The sequence below is a fragment of the Neoarius graeffei genome, chromosome 1, assembly GCF_027579695.1.
Source record: "Neoarius graeffei isolate fNeoGra1 chromosome 1, fNeoGra1.pri, whole genome shotgun sequence".
Lineage (NCBI taxonomy): Eukaryota > Metazoa > Chordata > Actinopteri > Siluriformes > Ariidae > Neoarius > Neoarius graeffei.
The window spans coordinates 50,549,301-50,569,644 of record NC_083569.1 but is presented as its reverse complement, the minus strand read 5'-3'; the positions used below and the strand labels follow the sequence as shown (position 1 = coordinate 50,569,644).

Below are 20,344 nucleotides of genomic sequence, written 5' to 3'. Positions count from 1 at the left end.
ACCCTCACCATACGTTTGGGCCTGCCAGGTCTGTCCAGCTTCCTCCTCCGCCAGCGGATCCAACTCACCACCAGGTGGTGATCAGTTGACAGCTCAGCCCCTCTCTTCATCCGAGTGTCCAAGACATAGGGCCGGAGATCAGATGAAACGACTACAAAGTCGATCATCGACCTCCGACCTAAGGTGTCCTGGTGCCACGTGCACTTATGGACACCCCTATGCTCGAACATGGTGTTCGTTATGGACAAACCGTGACTAGCACAGAAGTCCAATAACAAAACACCACTCGGGTTCAGATCGGGGAGGCTGTTCCTCCCAACCACGCCCCTCCAGGTGTCACTGTCGTCGCCCACGTGAGCATTGAAGTCCCCCAGTAGCACAATGGAGTCCCCAGTCTGAGCACCCCTCAGTACCTCTCCCAGGGACTCCAAGAAGGCCAGATACTCTATACTGCTATTTGGCCCATAGGCACAAACAGCAAGAGCCCTCTCCCCAATCCGAAGGCGCAGAGAGGCGACCCTCTCGTTCACTGGGGTAAACTCCAACACATGGCGGCTGAGCTGGGGAGCTATAAGCAAGCCCACACCAGCCCGCCGCCGCTCACCACGGGCGACTCCAGAGAAGTGGAAAGTCCAGCCCCTCTCGAGGAGCTGGGTTCCAGAGCCCAAGGTGTGCGTGGAGGTGAGCCCGACTATCTCTAGCCGGTACCTCTCAACCTCCCGCACAAGCTCAGGCTCTTCCCCCCCAGCGAAGTGACATTCCATGTCCCAACAGCCAGCCGCTGTGTCCGGGGATCAGGTCGTCGAGGCCCCTGCCTTCGACTGCCACCCAATCCACACTGCACCAATCCCCTACTGCTACCTCTGTGGGTGGTGAACCCACAGGAGGTCGGGCCCACGTCACCTCTTCGGGCTGAGCCCGGCCAGGCCCCATGGGCAAAGGCCCGGCCACCAAACGCTCGCATACGAGCCCCAACCCCGGGCCTGGCTCGAGGGTGGGGCCCCGGCTGCGTCATACCGGGTGACGTCACGGTCCTTGCTTTTTTCTCCATAGGGGTTTTTGGTGAACTGCTCTTGGTCTGGCCTGTCACCTAGGACCTGTCTGCCTTGGGAAACCCTGACAGGGGCATAATGCCCCCGACAACATAGCTCCTAGGATCATTCAAGCACACAAACCCCTCCACCACAATAAGGTGGCAGTTTTTTTTTTATTTGAGAGTTAAAATCGACCGCAAAGTTGGCATTCGAGCTGCCCCACTGAGCCAGCCAGCTCTGAGTGCATGACGTCACAGCGGTAACCGGTTTTAAGGCGAGGCCTTTGACAGCTATAGACCAAAGTCATATAAATAGAAATTTATGGTGAAAGTAAGAAATATCGTTACCGACTTGCTCAACTAAGACTGATTTGACTTCATTGATTGTGGGTTGACTCTCATTAAAACAGGATAGGTGTCATAACTTATGCAACATACATGTACATGCATGCATTTTCACTGATAAAACATAAAAGGCTAATTAAATAATCAGATGAACTGAAACAATCACATTCTGAAGCAATTAAATAATCGTATACCGGTAACTTAAACACACAATACAAGTTACATGTATTAATCTAAATGCAGGTAAACAACGAGTGTTGTTTTTGTTGTTTTGTATCCAAATGAGAGTCGGAGCTTACCCGTCTGTGTTCTCGCTTCTTGAAGGCCGACCTTGTGGCCGATTGTTTTGAAACAATCTGACTTTCAGTTGTTCGTTCAGTTCTCCGTTTATTCGCTTCTTCCACGTAAGGGCGAGATATTGCTGCTGAGGCAAGCATATCCAGCGGAGAAATCAGACGGCTGCTCCACTCATTCTCCATTTTGTCCATACTGAGTACTCCGCCATTACTGCTCGGCTCAGGCAATTAGTAAAACCCGGGATGGGACGTCACCGGTTTTAGCAACAACTGTGGGAAGGTCACTGCCCGAGCGATATGTCACGTCCTGTTCCGTCCCGGGTTTTACCAACAACCCTCAGCTCACACTCCTGGAGAACTGGTGCAACTGAACTTAATTTCTTTTTAAAAAAATAAAAATAATATAAAATAAATACTTTCCTTTTCTTGTAGTTTTATTTAATTGTTGATACTGCACCCTCTTTCAATACGGGCTTATAGCCAACGCTCCTCAACAGATCAGAGGTTTCGCACGAGTCTTCAGTAAAATGTGCAGAGCAGAGGAGAGACCACTTTGTAGGCGCCCAATGTGCCCGTGAACTTCTCGCAAAATGCGTCCAAATCTTTGCAGTTTGAACATTCTTGAGCCATGAATGCAACGCAAATCCACCTTCTGTCATGTTGCTGCACCCGCCAGCAACACATCTACGTGGCATGGCGATATATTAGCTCAAAATGGAGGATCGGAGTTGTAGTCAGCTCTGTGTTTTAGTATAGCGGAAATGGCGATGAGACCGATAGACTTCCTGCGGTGACGTTACGGACGTCAAGGTCATTCACTCAGACCGCTACCTATATGAATCACTTTAATCATAAAAATTACTATATTAGATTTATTGTTAACGCTTAAAACTATTCCTGTGCCATTCTTGAGGTCTCAAGGCATTTATAAACAAAAAGTGAGGCCATGGCTCTGCGTATATGCTTTAAGAATAATGAGAGCCATATAGTACAAAGGTCACAATTCTGTGTGTTGTTCCTCTATTTGTACACTAATATTTATCCATTCTGCTTTCTCAGGGCAGTCAGATTCTAAGCAGTCTTTCACTGGATGAGTATAAAACTACACTGAAGATGATTGAAAAAGCTATCTTGGCCACTGACCTGGCCCTCTACATGAAGTAAGTACCAGACATCAGTTACAGCTGAGAGAATAAAATTAAACGCTCATTAGGAGTCAACACAGTAGTTAAAATCCATTTGTTTAATTACAGTAAAATTTACTATCCACTGTAAATATAAAGGATTAAATATTAGAGACTCAGACCATTTTGTACACATTTCGGTGCCATAATTGTACATTTTAAGTACAAACTTAACACATTTATGTTTAGTACATGATCATATTTAGTCCGTTAACTTGTTCTGAACGGTCCAGTAGAGGCTTCTGTGTAGAGGATATCATACCAAAGTAATGGCACCAGCACTGCTTGAATTAAGATTTTTTTTTAGTGTAATAGCACATGCTGCCTCACGGTAAGAAGGTTCTGGGTTCTAACCTCATGGCCAGCTTAGGTCTTTCTGTGTGGAGTTTGCATGTTCTCCTCTTGCCTGCATGGGTTTCCTCCAAGTGCTCCAGTCTCCTCCCACAGTCCAAAGACATGCAGATTAGGTCAACTGGCTACTCTAAGGTGGTGTTTACATTAGACCGTATCAGCGGATCATCAGATTAACGTTTTTAAAACGATTCGCGTGCACACAGCAACGACAATACACGATTCGCGTGCACACAGCAACGCCAATACACGGATACGCTAATCACATGACTAATTAGACGGCACGTCACATGATCCCACTGCATATCGGGCATGCGCAAGTCACTCACCACTTGCAAGTAGAAGGATGGCAAGCGAACACCTTCTCCAGCAGATAAACACACCTGGCTGTGATGTTCATGTTCTCACTGAGTTTAAGCGCCTGAAGGAGGTAAATAAGTTGAAATGTGTAAATAAACCTCAGTGCAGCTCAGCGCTTCCTCCTGCGCTCCAAATCACTCCGCCCTGAACAGCGAGTGCCCTCTGGAGGGTGCGCACTCCGGCCCTGCGCAGCTCACAGAGCGCGCGAGTGAAGCGCACGAGCAGTGATTCGGGACTGAGCCGCTGTGTGTGTGATCCCAACGCCAGCGAATCAGGAAGGTGGATGTCACAGTGACGTTGTCCAATGACGACGTCAGCTAGAGCTCAGCACTGCGTTTCCTCGTTCCTCAATGTTTACACAGCACCGGATCAGATACGAACTGGGTTGAATACGTGGGCCCTGGCGGATTCAAGTTGTTCCGCCTGTGGAGTCGTTTCCCGGCGTTTTAATGTGCACGGACAGTGCATCCGCGACGAAAACGAGACGGATACGGTCTAATGTAAACACCACCTAAATTGTCCATCGGTGTGAATGTGAGTGTGAATAGTTGTTTGTTTCTGCGTTAGTCCCATGATAGATTCCTGACCTGCCCAGGGTGTACCCCGCTTCTCACCCAAAGTCATCTGGGATTAGCTCCAGCTTTCCCTGTGACCCTGATGGATAAGTGGTACAGATAATGGATGGATGGATGGATGGATGGATGGATGGATGGATGGATGGATGGATAGTACATGCCAGTATTTCTTTTCTGTTGCCTTCTTTTACAGCAGTAAAAGGTATAGTTTATCTATAGGTGGATAAGAATGCAATGACTGAGGGTTTTTCTTTACTACTCCAGGAAACGCACAGAGTTCTTTGAACTTGCAAAGAACAACCAGTTTCATTGGGAGGACGAGTGTCACAGAGACTTGCTAAGGTGATTTCTATACCTACATCTCAGAACAAATATATATATAAAGTGTAGTTATTTTAAACAAATTGTCGCACATAAACAGAGGTGTTTTTTATCCACTGCAGGTCCATGCTGATGACTGCATGTGATATCTCTGCCATTACTAAACCCTGGCCTGTACAAAAGAGAGTAAGAGCTAAATGAGTCAGTAAAGTCATGGGCACTAATTGTATATCCATTTTAAATGTACTCGTGCATCTCAAACAATTAGAATCTCGTGAAAAAGTTCAATGTTTTCCATCAGCTATTTAAGAAAGTGAAAATTTAATATATTCTAGACTCATTGCATGTAAACTAAAATATTTCAAGCATTTTTCTATTTTAATTTTGATAATTATGGCCTACAGCACAAAAAAAACTCAATACGAGAATTTCATTTTGAGTAAAACAGTATAAATACCGTGTATCTCTGAGTCTAGTTCAGTACACATAACCACAATCATGTGGAAGACTGCTGACTTGACAGTTGTCCAGAAGATGATCATCGACACCCTCCACAAGGAGGGAAAGCCACAGAAGGTCACTGCTGAAAAGGCTGGCTGGCAAAGGTGCACAAGCAACAGGGATGACTGCAGCCTTGAGAGGAAAAGAAAAGTTGATTCAAGAACTTGGGAGAGCTTCACAAGGAGCAGACTGAGGCTGGTGTCAGTGCATCCAGAGCCACCACGCACAGACGTCTTCAGGAAAGGGGCTACAACTGTCGCATTCCTAATATCAAACCATTCCTGAACCAGAGACAGCATCAGAAGTGTCTTACCTGGGCTAAAGAGAGAAAAAACTGGACTGTTCCTCAGTGGTCTAAAATCCTCTTTTCAGATGAAAGTAAATTTTGCATTTCATTTGGAAATCAAGGTCCTAGAGTCTGGAGGGAGAGTGGAGAGGCACAGAATCCAAGGGGTTTGAAGTCCAGTGTGAAGTTTCCGCAGTCTGTGATGATTTGGGGTGCCATGTCATCTGCTGGTGTTGGTCCACTGTATTTTATCAAGTCCAAAGTCAACACAGCCATCTACCAGGAGATTTTAGAGCACTTCATGCTTCCATCTGCTGACAAGCTTCATGGAGATGCTGATTTCCTTTTCCAGCAGGACTTATCACCTGTCCACAGTGCCAAAACTACTACCAAATGGTTTGCTGACCATGATATTACTGTGCTTCACTGGTCAGCCATCTCACCTGACCTGAACCCCACAGAGAATCTATTGGGTATTGTCAAGAGGAAGATGAGAAACACTCGACCCAAAAATACAGACGAGCTGAAAGCCACTATCTGGGCTTCAATAACACCTCAGCAGTGCCACAGGCTGATCAGCTCCATGCCACGCCGCATCGATGCAGTAATTCGTGGTAAAGGAGCCCCAAACAAGTATTGAGTGTATAAATGAACATACTTTTCAGAAGTTGGACATTTCTGTATTGTAAATCCTTTTTTTGATTGATCTTAGGGAATATTCTAATAATTTGAGATACTGGATTTCTGATTTTCATGAGCTAAAACCCATAATCATCAAAATTAAAACAAACAAAAAAAGGTTTGAAATATTTTACTTTACATGTAATTAATATAGAATATATGAAAGTTTAGAATTAAATTATGAAAAAAATGAACTTTTTCACAATATTCTAATTGAGGTACACTAGGATATATGGTATTATAATATATCATGGGTGGCACGGTGGTGTAGTGGTTAGCGCTGTCGCCTCACAGCAAGAAGGTCCGGGTTCGAGCCCCGTGGCCGGCAAGGGCCTTTCTGCGTCGAGTTTGCATGTTCTCCCCGTGTCCGCGTGGGTTTCCTCCGGGTGCTCCGGTTTCCCCCACAGTCCAAAGACATGCAGGTTAGGTTAACTGGTGACTCTAAATTGAGCGTAGGTGTGAATGTGAGTGTGAATAGTTGTCTGTGTCTATGTGTCAGCCCTGTGATGACCTGGCGACTTGTCCAGGGTGTACCCCGCCTTTCGCCCGTAGTCAGCTGGGATAGGATCCAGCTTGCCTGCGACCCTGTAGAACAGGATAAAGCGGCTAGAGATAATGAGATGAGATAATATATCATGTCTAACAAAGAAATGTTGTCACTGACATTTAATCACTTTCTACCTTTATGGCTTTCTAACTTGTCTTACATGAGCTTTCTCTTCCTCTCCTTCCACTGTTCTGCAGTTAGCAGGCTAGGATGCTCATTAGAGGAGTTTTGCTCCTGTCAGCTGCGCGCACACACACACACACACACACAAATGCACTGAAGGGTTAGATTTCATGACCTTAAAATGTGCATAGACATACTTCAGACTGACACATACAGCAGGGCCTGAAAGACAGAAAAACACAGCTCATACAAGAAATGTAATATCTTAAATATATTTTTAAGTATGCTGTATGTTTTTTTTTATTATTATTTTTTGCATTGTATCATCAACATATTAAAATATTTTCTATTTCATGTTGTAAGTTGTCTAGGTAGGATTAAGCAGCCAATTTTTGGCACCAACTGCACATGGCAAACATACACAGAATATTTATGTTCAAGTGAAATGCCATGGTCACTTGGTGATGTTCAGGAATTTGAAACAGAAATTTCTATACACACGAGACATGAATGGTAATATTCGTGGTGGTTTAAAACTTTTGAGAATTAAAAGAATACAATTCTGCAGGAGTCACAAACAACTCATCATGCAGCACTGACTTGTATTATGAGTCTGATGCAGACTTCATGCAGTAGTTTGCTCTGAGTTGATCATGAAATTTACTGCGAGCTCAGAATCAGCAGCTAGAACTGCGCTCTGACTGGCTGGCGAGCGGGTCCGTATCCTACGGTACGGACCCCGGTTATGGACCTCTGGCGACTCGCTCGTTCACAACAACAACAAACATAGTAGCATTTTTTGTCAACATTTATCTTTTTTTTATAAGATGTATTTATAAGATTATCAAAAATCTTAAATTTTTGCCAGCATTTCTCAGGAGAATAGCATTAATTTTACAGCATGGATAGCGATAACGACGGTGTTCACAGCGAAAGCGAGTTTTACTACCCTGAGGAAGAAGAAATAAAAGAAAACATTTCAGGAGAAAGATAAAAACCTGTAACTGTTGCTAACGCTGAGCAAAAACATGGCTGAATCCTGAATGACTCCTATTTGTATAAATAGGGGACTACACAGGCGGCAAAATGTAGTTTTTTTCCTGCCATGGAAGTGCACTTGTATACTGAGGAGGAAGCCATTTGCATTACAGCCGTGAATGAGGATTCAAAATTTCTTAATTTCCCTGAGGGAACCCTCCCAAAGGGATCAATAAAGTTTTATCTAATCTAATCTAAAAATGGCGGCTCGGCTCGGGTTTCCCTTTCGGGCGCTCTCGTTTTCTGTTAGAATTTGGTAAAGAAAAAAATAAATATATTATTTACCAGCTTAAGGTCGGTCCGTATGGTGAAATACCGTGACCTCAGCCTTGAATACTGACCTCGACCCAGAGGGCCTCGCTCAGTACTTTCAAGACCTCGGTCACAGTATTTCACCATACGGACCTCCCAGCCGGTAAATAACATACATATATATATATATATATATATATATATATATATATATATATATATATATATGTACACTAATCTGTCAGTATCTAAAATACAAATTTGGACTAAACACATACATTTAACATGAATATGAAAAAATATGGAAATAATTTAGCCTTTAGTTTAGTGGCCAGCTTAGAAAAACAACATAAATAACATTCTATATATATAAGATTGTATGTGTGTGCTATTAGTACAGGGGTTTAGGGTTTGAATCTCATGTCATCTCATTATCTGTAGCCGTATCCTGTATTATCTGTATCCTGTTCTACAGGGTCGCAGGCAAGCTGGAGCCTATCCCAGCTGACTACGGGCGAAAGGCGGGGTACACCCTGGACAAGTCGCCAGGTCATCACAGGGCTGACACATAGACACAGACAACCATTCACACTCACACCTACGGTCAATTTAGAGTCACCAGTTAACCTAACCTGCATGTCTTTGGACTGTGGGGGAAACCGGAGCACCCGGAGGAAACCCACGCGGACACGGGGAGAACATGCAAACTCCACACAGAAAGGCCCTCGCCGGCCACAGGGCTCGAACCTGGACCTTCTTGCTGTGAGGTGCCGCCCCTGGGTTTGAATCTATAAAAGAATATTATTTTGTAATAGTAAGGACTAAATGATTTTGGGACATGTTGTTTTAGGAAAATAATCAATGGCAGGGTCCTGTGATGCATCCTGACATGAAGCACAGCTACTGTTACCACCTTAAAGTTGATTGTTTTCCAATAACAGCATGCCCCAAAGCATTTTAGTTGTCTTATATAAAAAGAGTTTGCCAACCCTGACAGTTTTTATTTATTATCCTCCGCTGGCCGAAAGACCCAAAGGGGGATTATGTCGTGGCGATGTCTGTCCGTCCCTCCCAGGAAGGGTGCTCACCTTCTGAAATCAACTCCTCTCACAATTTGTGGAGGAATTTCACTAAACTTGGCAAAAGGCTTTGTTATATGTCAGTAATACGCATATTGTAATTTCATTCAATTGGGTCACATTTTACCAGAGTTACAGCCCTTGATTAACAAAATTCTAATTTGACAATTTCATGAGTGTGTGTTTTCCTTTTAAAATCAGCTCCTCTTAAAATCTATGGAGGAATTTCACGAAACGTGACAGGATTATTTGTTATATGCCGGTAATACGCTTATTGCAATTTTGTTCAATTCAGCCACATTTTACCAGAGTTATGGCATCGTTGCCTGCGGGGGATATTGTGCTCTCAGAGCACTCTTGTTAAATAATGGCATGTCATACACCTTATCTTTTTTATAGTTATATTTAATGTGGTGGCGCATATGCAAAACATGTTCCTGCTATCACGTTATGATATACAGTAGCTATAAACAGTCATTCCCTTACCGCATGCTTTCTCTTTCTAACTCGTTTTTTTTTCCTTCGGCATTTACGTGAAGCATCTGCCATTATTACTACAGAAAGCACAACACATAAGAACGAGTTCCATTAATATGAAACGTGCAGACATCATTATTGTCAAAGCCATGCTGTTCTAGACAATTAATCGACACTCCTCTGAGATACGCAGCTCTGTAAATGGAGGTGATTGTAGAGAGCTGATGGGAAATCAAAAGGCAATTTCATCCCAGCAAAAATTTTGTGGGAGAGAAAAACCAGTAAGAACTTGGAAATTTGTGTCCACATAAAATTTGGTGGCGTTGCAAAACAGTGACTTCTAAAATGGTTTATATGCTGTACTGAAACAGCGTGAACGTTTGTAAAACGTGAATAATAAATTGGCAGTGTAGCGTGTGAATGTGTGTTAAGTGGAGCGTTTGTGCAGGAAGTGTGGAGCTGTTTGTACAGACAGTGTGTACTCGTAGTAGGATTGTAAATCAGTGAAGACGAAGAGAAGCACAGAGCGAAACAAGGTCTGGAATCTCAGTGCTATAAAAGAAAGACAAATGAAAGGAAGTGATCTTAGTACGAAGGTGGAGGGTTCTACCAAGTGCTGACATCCTGTTTGAACACTTTTATCTGCTTGTCTTCACAGATAGCTGAGCTCGTTGCCACAGAATTCTTTGAGCAAGGGGACAAAGAAAGACAAGAGCTGAACATTGAACCCATTGTAAGTTCACTTCCTGCACGTTACATCGCACTGGCCGAACAGCAGGGCCATGTCAAGAGCAGCATCAGATTTCACAACTTTAAAGAATGCCATTGTCTCTAATAGGATCTGATGAACCGAGAGAAGCGTGATAAGATTCCCAGCATGCAAGTGTCTTTCATTGATGCTATTTGCACACAGTTGTATGAGGTAAAAGGCTCAGTCGTTTATCCTTTCATCTTTATCCTATCCATTTATCTTTATCTCAATTTATAGCACTGTTGTAAATAAGTTGTGTCGGAATAATAGCTTGTCGCAAAATGTGTGGTAATGATGCGTTGTTGTTTTATACCCACGTTTTTTTGTACGTGTGTTTTTAGACACTGGCCAGTATGTCGGATTTCTGCTCCCCTCTGCTGGAAGGCTGCAGGAAGAACAGGCAGAATTGGAAGCTGCTCGCTGAACAGGCTGAGGAAGCGAGCTTACCGAACGGAGGACTTTAAACGGCTCATCCCAGTCAGCACATGATAAAGTTTACCCCGTTCCCTTACCTCCAGGTCCTTCTTCGTACCACACACACCCACACACCACACTGAAGCTAATTATTTCCAGTCATGATTCCTGTTATGAAGAATTCACCAACCACTATGGAGCGAAATATAATTGTACCTTTGGGATGTAGCTGAATCATATTGGTTCCATGCAGCTTGGGGGGTAAGGGAACGCAGCCTTAAGCAATAGATGACTTGCAACCACGTGATCAAAATGTGCTACGTCATGAGCGTCCGCCATGATGGTGGATATACAAAGCAACTAGGATGGCAGCCGCCGAAAGCGTCTGTAAACAATGCTGAATTTTCTCAGTATTACCACGATTTGAACGGTCGAGTGAAGATTCAATACAAAGAGAAGGTAGATCTATGGTTTTTGACCCATATAATTGAAAAAAGTCAGATTTTCCTGAAGCTAAGACGCTTCTACCGACAGATATCGCGTTCTATCTGGTTTGGCTGCCGAAGACTGGATTGTATATAATTTTGCTGGCGCTCCAAGAAGCGAAACGGTAATACACGTGTTAAAATTCTAACAATGACCGAGTGAACCACGACAATAGACACTCATTTTATAACAAAATTCTAGCAACACGAAATAAAATTCTTCCATGATATTATCGAGAAAGCTTTAGAACCTCACCTGAGATAAAATGATGACTGCAAACACGAGTTGTTTCGGTTTTAGCCTCTAGCACTACGTTCAGACTGCAACCTGAAACGACCCATATCCGATTTGTTGTGAAATCCGATTTTTTTGTTAGGCCGTTCACATTACCAATTATATGAGACTTGTATGCGATCTCCAATATGAACAGAAAACGACCCAAAAGTGTCCCGCATGCACAAATTGACACGTAATAAGCACATCTACGTAATACGTAAACAAAAAAAAAAAAAGCGCACTCTTCAAGTTTGCAAGTAAAGCATGGAGATGAGGCGAGACCTGGCGATGTGGTTTTTGTGGCGGTGGTGGAACTCACACAATAATCTGATTAATGTGGGCAGCAGACTAACGAGACCGAAGGTGTCAAATTACTGGAAATTTCCAGAACAATCTTATAATCTTGTAATACAGGATGGTTTAAGTTATAAATCAGTTATAGAAACTGTTTTATTTAATCAGGCTAACAGATCAACATCCAGGTCCCTACCAAATCCACCATTAGCTTGATCAATTCTATAAAAGTCTATTTAAATTCTGAAAACTGTACAAATGTTGTTGTTTTCCACCAAAGAGGCGGGATTAGCCAACGCAGAATAGTGACGTTTGTCTCTTGTTGATGACGTGTAGGTCGCATGAATGCGACCTGTCCGGTCAGACTGCAGTCGCATGTGAAAATAACAGATATGCATCGGATTTAGGACCACATATCCAAGCGGCCTGGGTCGCATGTGAAAAAATCGGATCTGTGTCGTTCAGATTGTCAATAACAAATCGGATACAGGTCGCATATGGGCAAAAAATCGGATATGGGTCGTTTCAGGGTGCAGTCTGAACGTAGTCTTAGATCAGCCCCGCTGATGTTGTTCAGCCGTGCTCGTCTCCTCTCCGTACTAAACCTCAGAGTTTCCTCGCCCTCTTTCCGAATCACAGACGGAATTCGAAAGAATCGGAACGTGCCACGGTCACGAGTACTGTTGTGACCACAACCATATACAGCACAAAGATATGGCGAAGCTAAAAGAACGCTTAAAGCAGTGGGAAAGCAAAGAGAGTCGCGCACACGAGTATGTTTTGTATGGAATGTCGCTTGACCTCGCATTTGTATCTCCACCAACATGGCCGACATCCGGGTTTCTATTTGCTTTGACATCACTTGCAAGTCAAGGATATGGTCTAAAGTACAGACATTATTCTGAGTCACCTATATGTGTTTGTTACTTAACCCTTTGATGCAAAACATACGCACACCCCTTCTAATGCACAACATGGGTCAAAAATGACCCGCATTCATTTTCCAGGTTATTTCATGCTGACTGAGTTTTTCTTCGCTCTATCTTTTGAAATCAATTTATTTTATGATTGAATATTCCAAGTATTCTTTAAATATCTTGTTTTTAATTACCACAAATCATTCATTTAATTTTTTCTTTCCTACTTTATGAACAAAAATACTTTTTATATTACTACACATGGGTCATCCAAGTGTGATTTAAAATTAAATGTCTTAATACTATAATAATTTGTTTCAAGTAATTACTTTAGCAGTGAATGGGGCCAGTTATTTATTTATTAACTATGTAGTTAGCTAAGCCAACTACAATAAAATTAGCGAACTAAAGTAGAATATGTCAACAGCTCGGTAGCTAATAGTAATTACTTGTAACTTTCTGACGAGTAATCTACTCACTCTCGAGGGAACCTAAACATCATCATTTTTTTTCTAAGGTAATGTTAGAACAATTGAAAAACATTACTTGCATGTACGGTATTAGATGGGCAAAGGGCGCTGTGCTGAGCTGAGCTGTGAAATGTCTGACACAAGCACAATTCACAGTTCCCACCAAACGCTGGAGTAAATGCATGCGGGTCGGTTCTGACCCATGTGTGTAAACTTGATGTAGAATTACAAAAGCTGTGCTTGTTCATAACTTAAGAAAGGAAAAATAAAAATGATGATTTGTGCTAAACAAAAACAAGATATTTACTGCATATTTGGAAAAGTAAATGGCAAAATGAATTGATTTCAAAAGTACATCATAGAAACACTCAGCCATACATGAAATAACCTGGAAAATGAACGCAGGTCGTTTTTGACCCATGTTGTGCATTAGAAGGGTAGTGATACAAAAAGGGTTTTTATTCAAAAAGTAAGAAAGGAAAAAATAAAATAAGGATGTATGACGATCAAAAACAAGTTAATTGAGGAACACCTTGAATACTGAATGATGGAATTAATTTATTGCAAAGATATAGAAGATAAAAACTCAGCCGGGTCACTTTTGACCCATGTTTTGCATCAAAGGGTTAAAACAAGTCACACAAGCTCTTGTTTCCTGGAAAGAAGAGGACTGATAACAGTTATGCTTTGTGTTTATATCAGTTTTGGAAGTTAATTGTTTCTGCCTGTCTAGTCACTGAAACTCAAGCTTTCAGAATTGAGTCTACTTGGGCATTTAACAGCGAATGCTTCCTTCTAAAGCCATTGATTAGGTAGTTTTGAGTAAAATAGCTATTACTTGCTTGGACCTTTTCAGGTAATCTTAGAGTAAGGGAGCTGGTGAGGAAAAAAAAGATTATGATCTTTTTATAATCACTTCAAACCCTGCATAGCGTCTATGCGAGGACATTTATACAAAGTTTTATTTATTGTTTTAGTTTCTTGTCAGTTTTCTGTAGCTCACTCACTGAAATGAAAAAAAAAAAAACTAGAGGCACAAAGGAAATAATTTATTCATCACTACAGTGCACCGTACAATTAAGCTAATATACTAAACTTCAAAGGAACACACCCACTTCAGATATGTAGAAGAATGTCATTTTTTTTCCCACATTGTGTTACTGTTTTCACCTGTCTTTTGTATATTTATTAAATTTATATCATGTTGTGAGAACTCTTGGTTACTTCAAATGTAACTCTTGCATAAAAGTAAGGAAGGAAAATATATTTAATTGTTCACAAATATTGTGTGCATTTATTCGAGTTTTCTGATGTATGGGGAATATTATTGGCGAAAGTGTTGACTGACTGCTGAAATTAAAACATTTGATTCTAAGGTATTATCTATCCAGAAGGCATATGGCATATTCACTTGAAACCACCTTGAAGTCTGTTCCTGAGTTTTATCTGTCAGGAACATGTCATTATTACAAAATCTTTTCAGGAGCTGTGGTATGCTTTGTGGCCGGGGAAGCCATGGCCTGATGGTTAGAGAAGTGGCTTTGGGGCCAAACAATCACTGGTTCAATTCCCTGGACCAGTAGGAATGGCTGAAGTGCTCTTGAGCAAGGCACCTAGCTCCCCAGGCTGCTCTGGATAAGAGCATCTGCTAAATTTAAGAAGAAGAAACCTTTATTTGGTACATGCAGACTTCAAGCACAGTGAAATTCATCCTCTGCATTTAACCCATCTGAAGCAGTGGGCATTAGGGTGCATCAGTTGCCCCCTAAAAATGAAAAGTTCCTCCGATCATGATGCATTTTTGTTTTTATGTTCCTTTTGGTAAGAAAACACACTGGGTGAAATATTTTGACAAAATTCAAAAGTTTAATGGTGGCACCAGGAGCTCAAAGTTATGGAAAAAGCTGCTATTTTATGACTTTTATGACAAAATTTCGATCACTTTTCATGAAACATTATGGCACCTTATAGAGTATACCAAATATCTTAGATACACATTTTTAGTACATATTCTAAATATATTATCAAGCACAGTTTGACTTTTAGCTGTTCATTGAATCATTGTTCAACTACTTTTAAACAATACAAATGTATTATGAATCACATTAATGCTTCTCGATCCCTTGCAAAGGTTCTTAACATGATCTCTGGGTCACAAGAAATCAATAAATGGAGTCCAACATTGTGATTCAAACCTCACGCGAAAACATAAAATAAGCGTTTTTTGGCAAAAAATGAACCTCATGGTGCCACCATTAGACTTTTGAATATGGTCAAAAAATTTTACAGGATGTCTTTATTGGTGAAAAGGAACACCCAAACAAAAATGCATCAGATAGTAGTTGAAAGTGAGGGCAACTGATGCACCCTAGTGGGCAGCCACACTACAGCACCCAGGGAGCAGTCAGGGGTCAGGTACCTTGCTCAAGGGCACTTCAGCCCAAGGCCACCCCATATTAACTTAACTGCATGTCTTTGGATTGTGGGGGAAACCCACGCAGACACGGGGAGAACATGCAAACTCCGCACGGAAAGGCCCTCACCAGCTGCTGGGTTCAAACCCGGAACCTTCTTGCTGTGAGACAACCATGCTAACCACTACACCACCGTGCCGCCCAATGAATGCCATGAATGTGAGCTTTGTAATGTTTCCTTTTACTCCAAAAGTAATGTTCTTAATATGTTCAAACTAGTGGTTGACTGATTGATCAGCCTGGCCAATTATTTAGTCCAATATCATGTACAGTACTTTAAAGTAATCGGCATTGACCAATCAGCATGCATCCATGAACAATTAATAAAAGTGCTTGAGGTCCTTATTTTGTCCATCTGGAAAACTCATACTGCATTCAGTATCCATCAGAATGCCTCAGAGAAAGCATTAGCATTGGAGCCGAACACCTTTGAGATGAATTGGCAGAAATTCCCACAATCAGCTTCCAAAATGTAGAGGAAGCCTTCCCAGAAGAGTGGAGGCTTGTTATAACAACAAAGAGGGGAACCAAATTTGGAATGAGCTGTGTACACATGGGTGGTATTGTGGTTAGCGCTATCGCCATACAGCAAGAAGGTCCGGGTTCGAGCCCCGTGGCCGGCGAGGGCCTTTCTGTGTGGAATTTGCATGTTCTCCCCGTGTCCGCGTGGGTTTCCTCCGGGTGCTCCAGTTTCCCCCACAGTCCAAAGACATGCAGGTTAGGTTAACTGGTGACTCTAAATTGAGCGTAGGTGTGAATGTGAGTGTGAATGGTTGTCTGTGTCTATGTGTCAGCCCTGTGATGACCTGGCGACTTGTCCAGGGTGTACCCCGCCTTTCGCTCGTAGTCAGCTGGGATAGGCTCCAGCTTGCCTGCGACCCTGCACAGGATAAGCGGCTACGGATAACATATGTACTGTATGACGATCGGGTGTCCAAATACTTTTGTCATAGGATCCAGAAATGTGTGTAGATCAGTGAGTACTTCACTCACTGCCATTGTTACAAATTGCATACACAGTGAATGTTGGCTCTGATGGTAGTTTTTATCTTTGCACTAGTGTTTCATCTTGCTTCAAAACTGATGTTCTTAACACTCAATAATATAGTCAAAGGCATAAAAACCTTTAAAGTGCATATTCTGGACCAATTTAGTGGTTTTTTATATGAATGTCCCTTTACACACTCATCCAGAAGGGTAATTTTGCACAAGGCCATCTGTCTACAGCAGAAAAAAATAAAATAAAACGCGTCTGGAAAAATCCCAAGGGAGTCTAGAGCCAGATTCGTGACATCACGTGCGGAAGCGCCAGCAGGCTGCGAGAGCTTGCACGGTTTCAATGCACAGCCTGTGTAGACCAAGTTTAGCAGCGAGCGATTTTGCATTGAAATATGGAATTGTCACCTGAGCTTCTAAACCCATGGATTCATGTATCAATGCTCATCTATCTATTGTTACATAAATCATATTTTTTCTAATTACTGTGATGTATTTATATATTTGTTCATTTAGAAGAGTGCTGGCTACTGTAGGAGAAAGATTTCATAAGCTACACACGTGGAATCGGCTAAGCAGGGTTGTATATACATTTAATGTGTTTGACACATCCCAAGATCTCGAGCCCTGACACGCCGTATATCCCTTGATGCATGTGACGTAAACGTATTATTGCCCAGCGCTTTCATGTTGTTTACTTTTGTGTATGTCAATAAATAACAACATTATCCGTGTACCACACAAACACAGGAACACCTAATTTAGTGTCTCTTATTTCTTACCCTGGCTGGAAACAGGCAACTTGTGAATCGCTGATTTACTTGGTCTTTTTCTCGGCTCTGCTTTGGTCCTCGGCTTTTTCCGGGTGCCTCGCACGAAGCGCTCCCATTTCTCTCTCATTGTCCAGTCTTTTGGGAAACGATGAGTACTAATCCCATCAAGATTGGTGTTGCTACACCCTCCTACGATACATCTGTTAACCATTTTAATAATTACGCGATAACGTTGAAGAAATTTGCAGAAAACCACCAGGTCGTTTTCTCATAAACAAACCAGCGCTGACGTAGGATTCAGAGGGAGGCGTCCCGCACGCGATGTCACGAAAATCAATGTTTGCCAGGAAATCCAAATGCCAAGTTTTTTCAGAGGCGGACCAATTCGCCTCATTATGGCTTGATTTCAACTGAATTTTTCTAGTATTGCGCAAGGTAAAAAAATTGCACAGAATGCAAAACGTGACAGATATTTGACCAAAGTTTAATATAAAATAGGAGAATTACATTGATCTTGCTCCTGAATTTACCCGTGATGTGCACTTTAAAGCTGATTCAGAAACACCAGTATTATCATTTCAAACCTACGAAACAAGAATGAAATTCATAAGTTCTCCTACCGACGTCATACACTTGAATTAAATTAGTGTCCTTGATTCTGCCGCAGTGTAGAACTCGAATGGTTTGATGTCTTTTCAGAAGCTTCACAGTACGAGCAGCACTCTCATCCTTTCTCATGCTGATCAGATCAGCAGGTGTCGAGGAACCCAGGCTCTGATGTGTATAACACACGCAGTTCAAAGAGGAACATGTCAACACTCTCTCTAACGCAGACCATCACAGCAAATCACACTGCATGTGCCTGGACCTTATGGACAGTTATACGTATATGATACTTGCTATTAGGTCTGCCTTCATGAGGATGAATTAAAAAAAAAAAAAATGTGCTAATTAATAAGTCTAGTATTTCAATTTCAGAGCTTTATTAAATGTCTAAATAAGTATACATGAGCTTGTGCCATTTCAATACCACACTAAACTTTTAATCACACGTTCAAATCTGAACACTGCATTCTCATTAACAGCAACACTGCTATCATGTTACTTCCTGGTGGGTGTCCCATAGATTAACAGGAATTCAGGCCATTGCACAGGGAAGTCTTATGTTTCAGATACAGTGGATATTAAAAAAAAAGTGTACACACCCCGTTAAAATATATTTTTTAATATCAGAAAAACCTGAGACCATGATAAATAATTTCAAAACTTTTCCCACCTTTAATGTGACCTATAACCTGTACAGTTCAATAACAAACAAATCTGTTAGGGAGAAAAACAAAATTAAAAAACGTACAATAAGCTGGTTGCGCAAGTGTGCGCACCCTTAAACTAATACTTCGTTGAAGCACCTTCTGATTTCATTACAGCATTCAGTCTTTTTGGGTTCACACCTGCCATCAATTAAAATGACTCTGATTAACCCCAGATAAAGTTCAGACATTTACTCAGTTGCATCCTCCAGCAAAAGCCAGGGTTCGCAGAGAGCTTACAAAGCATCACAGGGATCTCATTGTTGAAAGCTATCAGTCAGGAGAAGGGGACAAAAACATTTCCACGGCATTAGATATACCATGGAGCACAGTGAAGACCGTCATCAAGAAGTGGAGAAAATATGGGACAACAGTGACATTACCGAGAACTGGACGTCCCTCCAAAATTGATGAAAAGACGAGACGAGAACCGGTCAGGGAGGCTGCCGAGAGGCCGACAGCAACACTGAAGGAGCTGCAGGAATTTCTGGCAAGTACTGGTTGTGTACTACATGTGGCAACAACCTCCCGTATTCTCCATATGTCTGGACTATGAGGTAGGGTCAAACAAAAACATCCAGGCCCGGCTAAATTTTGGGGGGGGGGGGGGAATAAATAAATAAATAATAAATACTCTCCCAAAAGCATGTGGGGAAATGTGTTATGGTCTGATGAAACCAAGGTTGAACTTTTTGGTCACAATTCCAAAAGGTATGTTTGGCGCAAAAACAGCACTGCACATCACCAAAAGAACCCTGTCCCCACGGTGAAGCATGGTGGTGGCAGCATCATGTTTTGGGGTTGTTTTTCTTCAGCTGGAACAGGGGCTTTAGTCAAGGTAGAGGGAATTATGAACCGTTCTAAATACCAGTCAGTTTTGGCCCAAAACCTTCAGGTGTCCGCTAGAAAGTTGAATTGGAATTTCCTCTTTCAGCATGACAATGACCCCAAAAAAGTTTTGGAATGGCCCAGCCAGAGCCCAGACCTAAATCCAACTGAAAATCTGTGGAGGGACCTGAAGAGGGCTGTGCACAACAGATGCCCTCGCAATCTGACAGATTTGGAGCGCTTTTGCAAGGGACAGTGGGCAAATATTGCCAAGTCTAGATGTGGCAGGCTGATAGACTCCGACCCAAAAAGATTGAATGCTGTAATTCAATCAAAAGGTGCTTCAACAAAGCATTTAGTTTAAGGGTGGGCACACTTACACAAAAAACGTACAATAAGCTGGTTGTGTATGTTTTTCCCCCCAAACACATCTGTTTGTTCTTCAATTGAATTGTACAGGTTATAGGTCACATTAAAGGTGTGAAAAGTTTTTAAATTATTTATTGTGGTCTATTTCTTTTTACATTAGAAAAACTTATTTTAATGGGGTGTGGACACTTTCTCCACTGTACATAATCCACGTAGCCTTCAGTGTAACTTTTGTTGCTAAATTGATCTATAATTTTCATATTTATTAATTTTATCAATTCTCTAATATTTAGTGTCGATTATCATGCTTCAATGTCCTCAGAAGTCATCAAAGGAAGTGTCAGTCTTTTTAGGTCATTATTTATATATTGTTGTCGGAAAATATTTCTATTAAAGCTAAAACAAAATCAAATTCCTCTAGAGAAGAACAACCGAGATGATGGCATCTTTATTTTTTTTAATTAACCCAAAACGGAAGTATATGGGATGGTGTATTTACTGGAGAGGAATCTCAGCCCCTTGTGTTCTCTAATCCCT

At 41.8% G+C, this 20,344-nt stretch overlaps 1 protein-coding gene across 4 annotated transcripts in view; it reads left to right on the top strand.

Moving 5' to 3' along the window:
* pde5ab (phosphodiesterase 5A, cGMP-specific, b) overlaps positions 1-12,872 on the top strand; it is a 133,440-nt gene extending 120,568 nt beyond the window's left edge. For all 4 annotated transcript variants that reach the window (XM_060933485.1, XM_060933478.1, XM_060933468.1 and 1 more), the window contains exons 16-21: positions 2,734-2,834; positions 4,409-4,486; positions 4,588-4,651; positions 10,108-10,182; positions 10,288-10,371; positions 10,542-12,872. In XM_060933485.1, coding sequence (XP_060789468.1) covers positions 2,734-2,834; positions 4,409-4,486; positions 4,588-4,651; positions 10,108-10,182; positions 10,288-10,371; positions 10,542-10,664 — 525 coding nt within the window. In that variant the 3' untranslated portion in view covers positions 10,665-12,872. The remainder of the gene's footprint in view (positions 1-2,733; positions 2,835-4,408; positions 4,487-4,587; positions 4,652-10,107; positions 10,183-10,287; positions 10,372-10,541) is intronic.
* Positions 12,873-20,344: the final 7,472 nt, after the last annotated feature.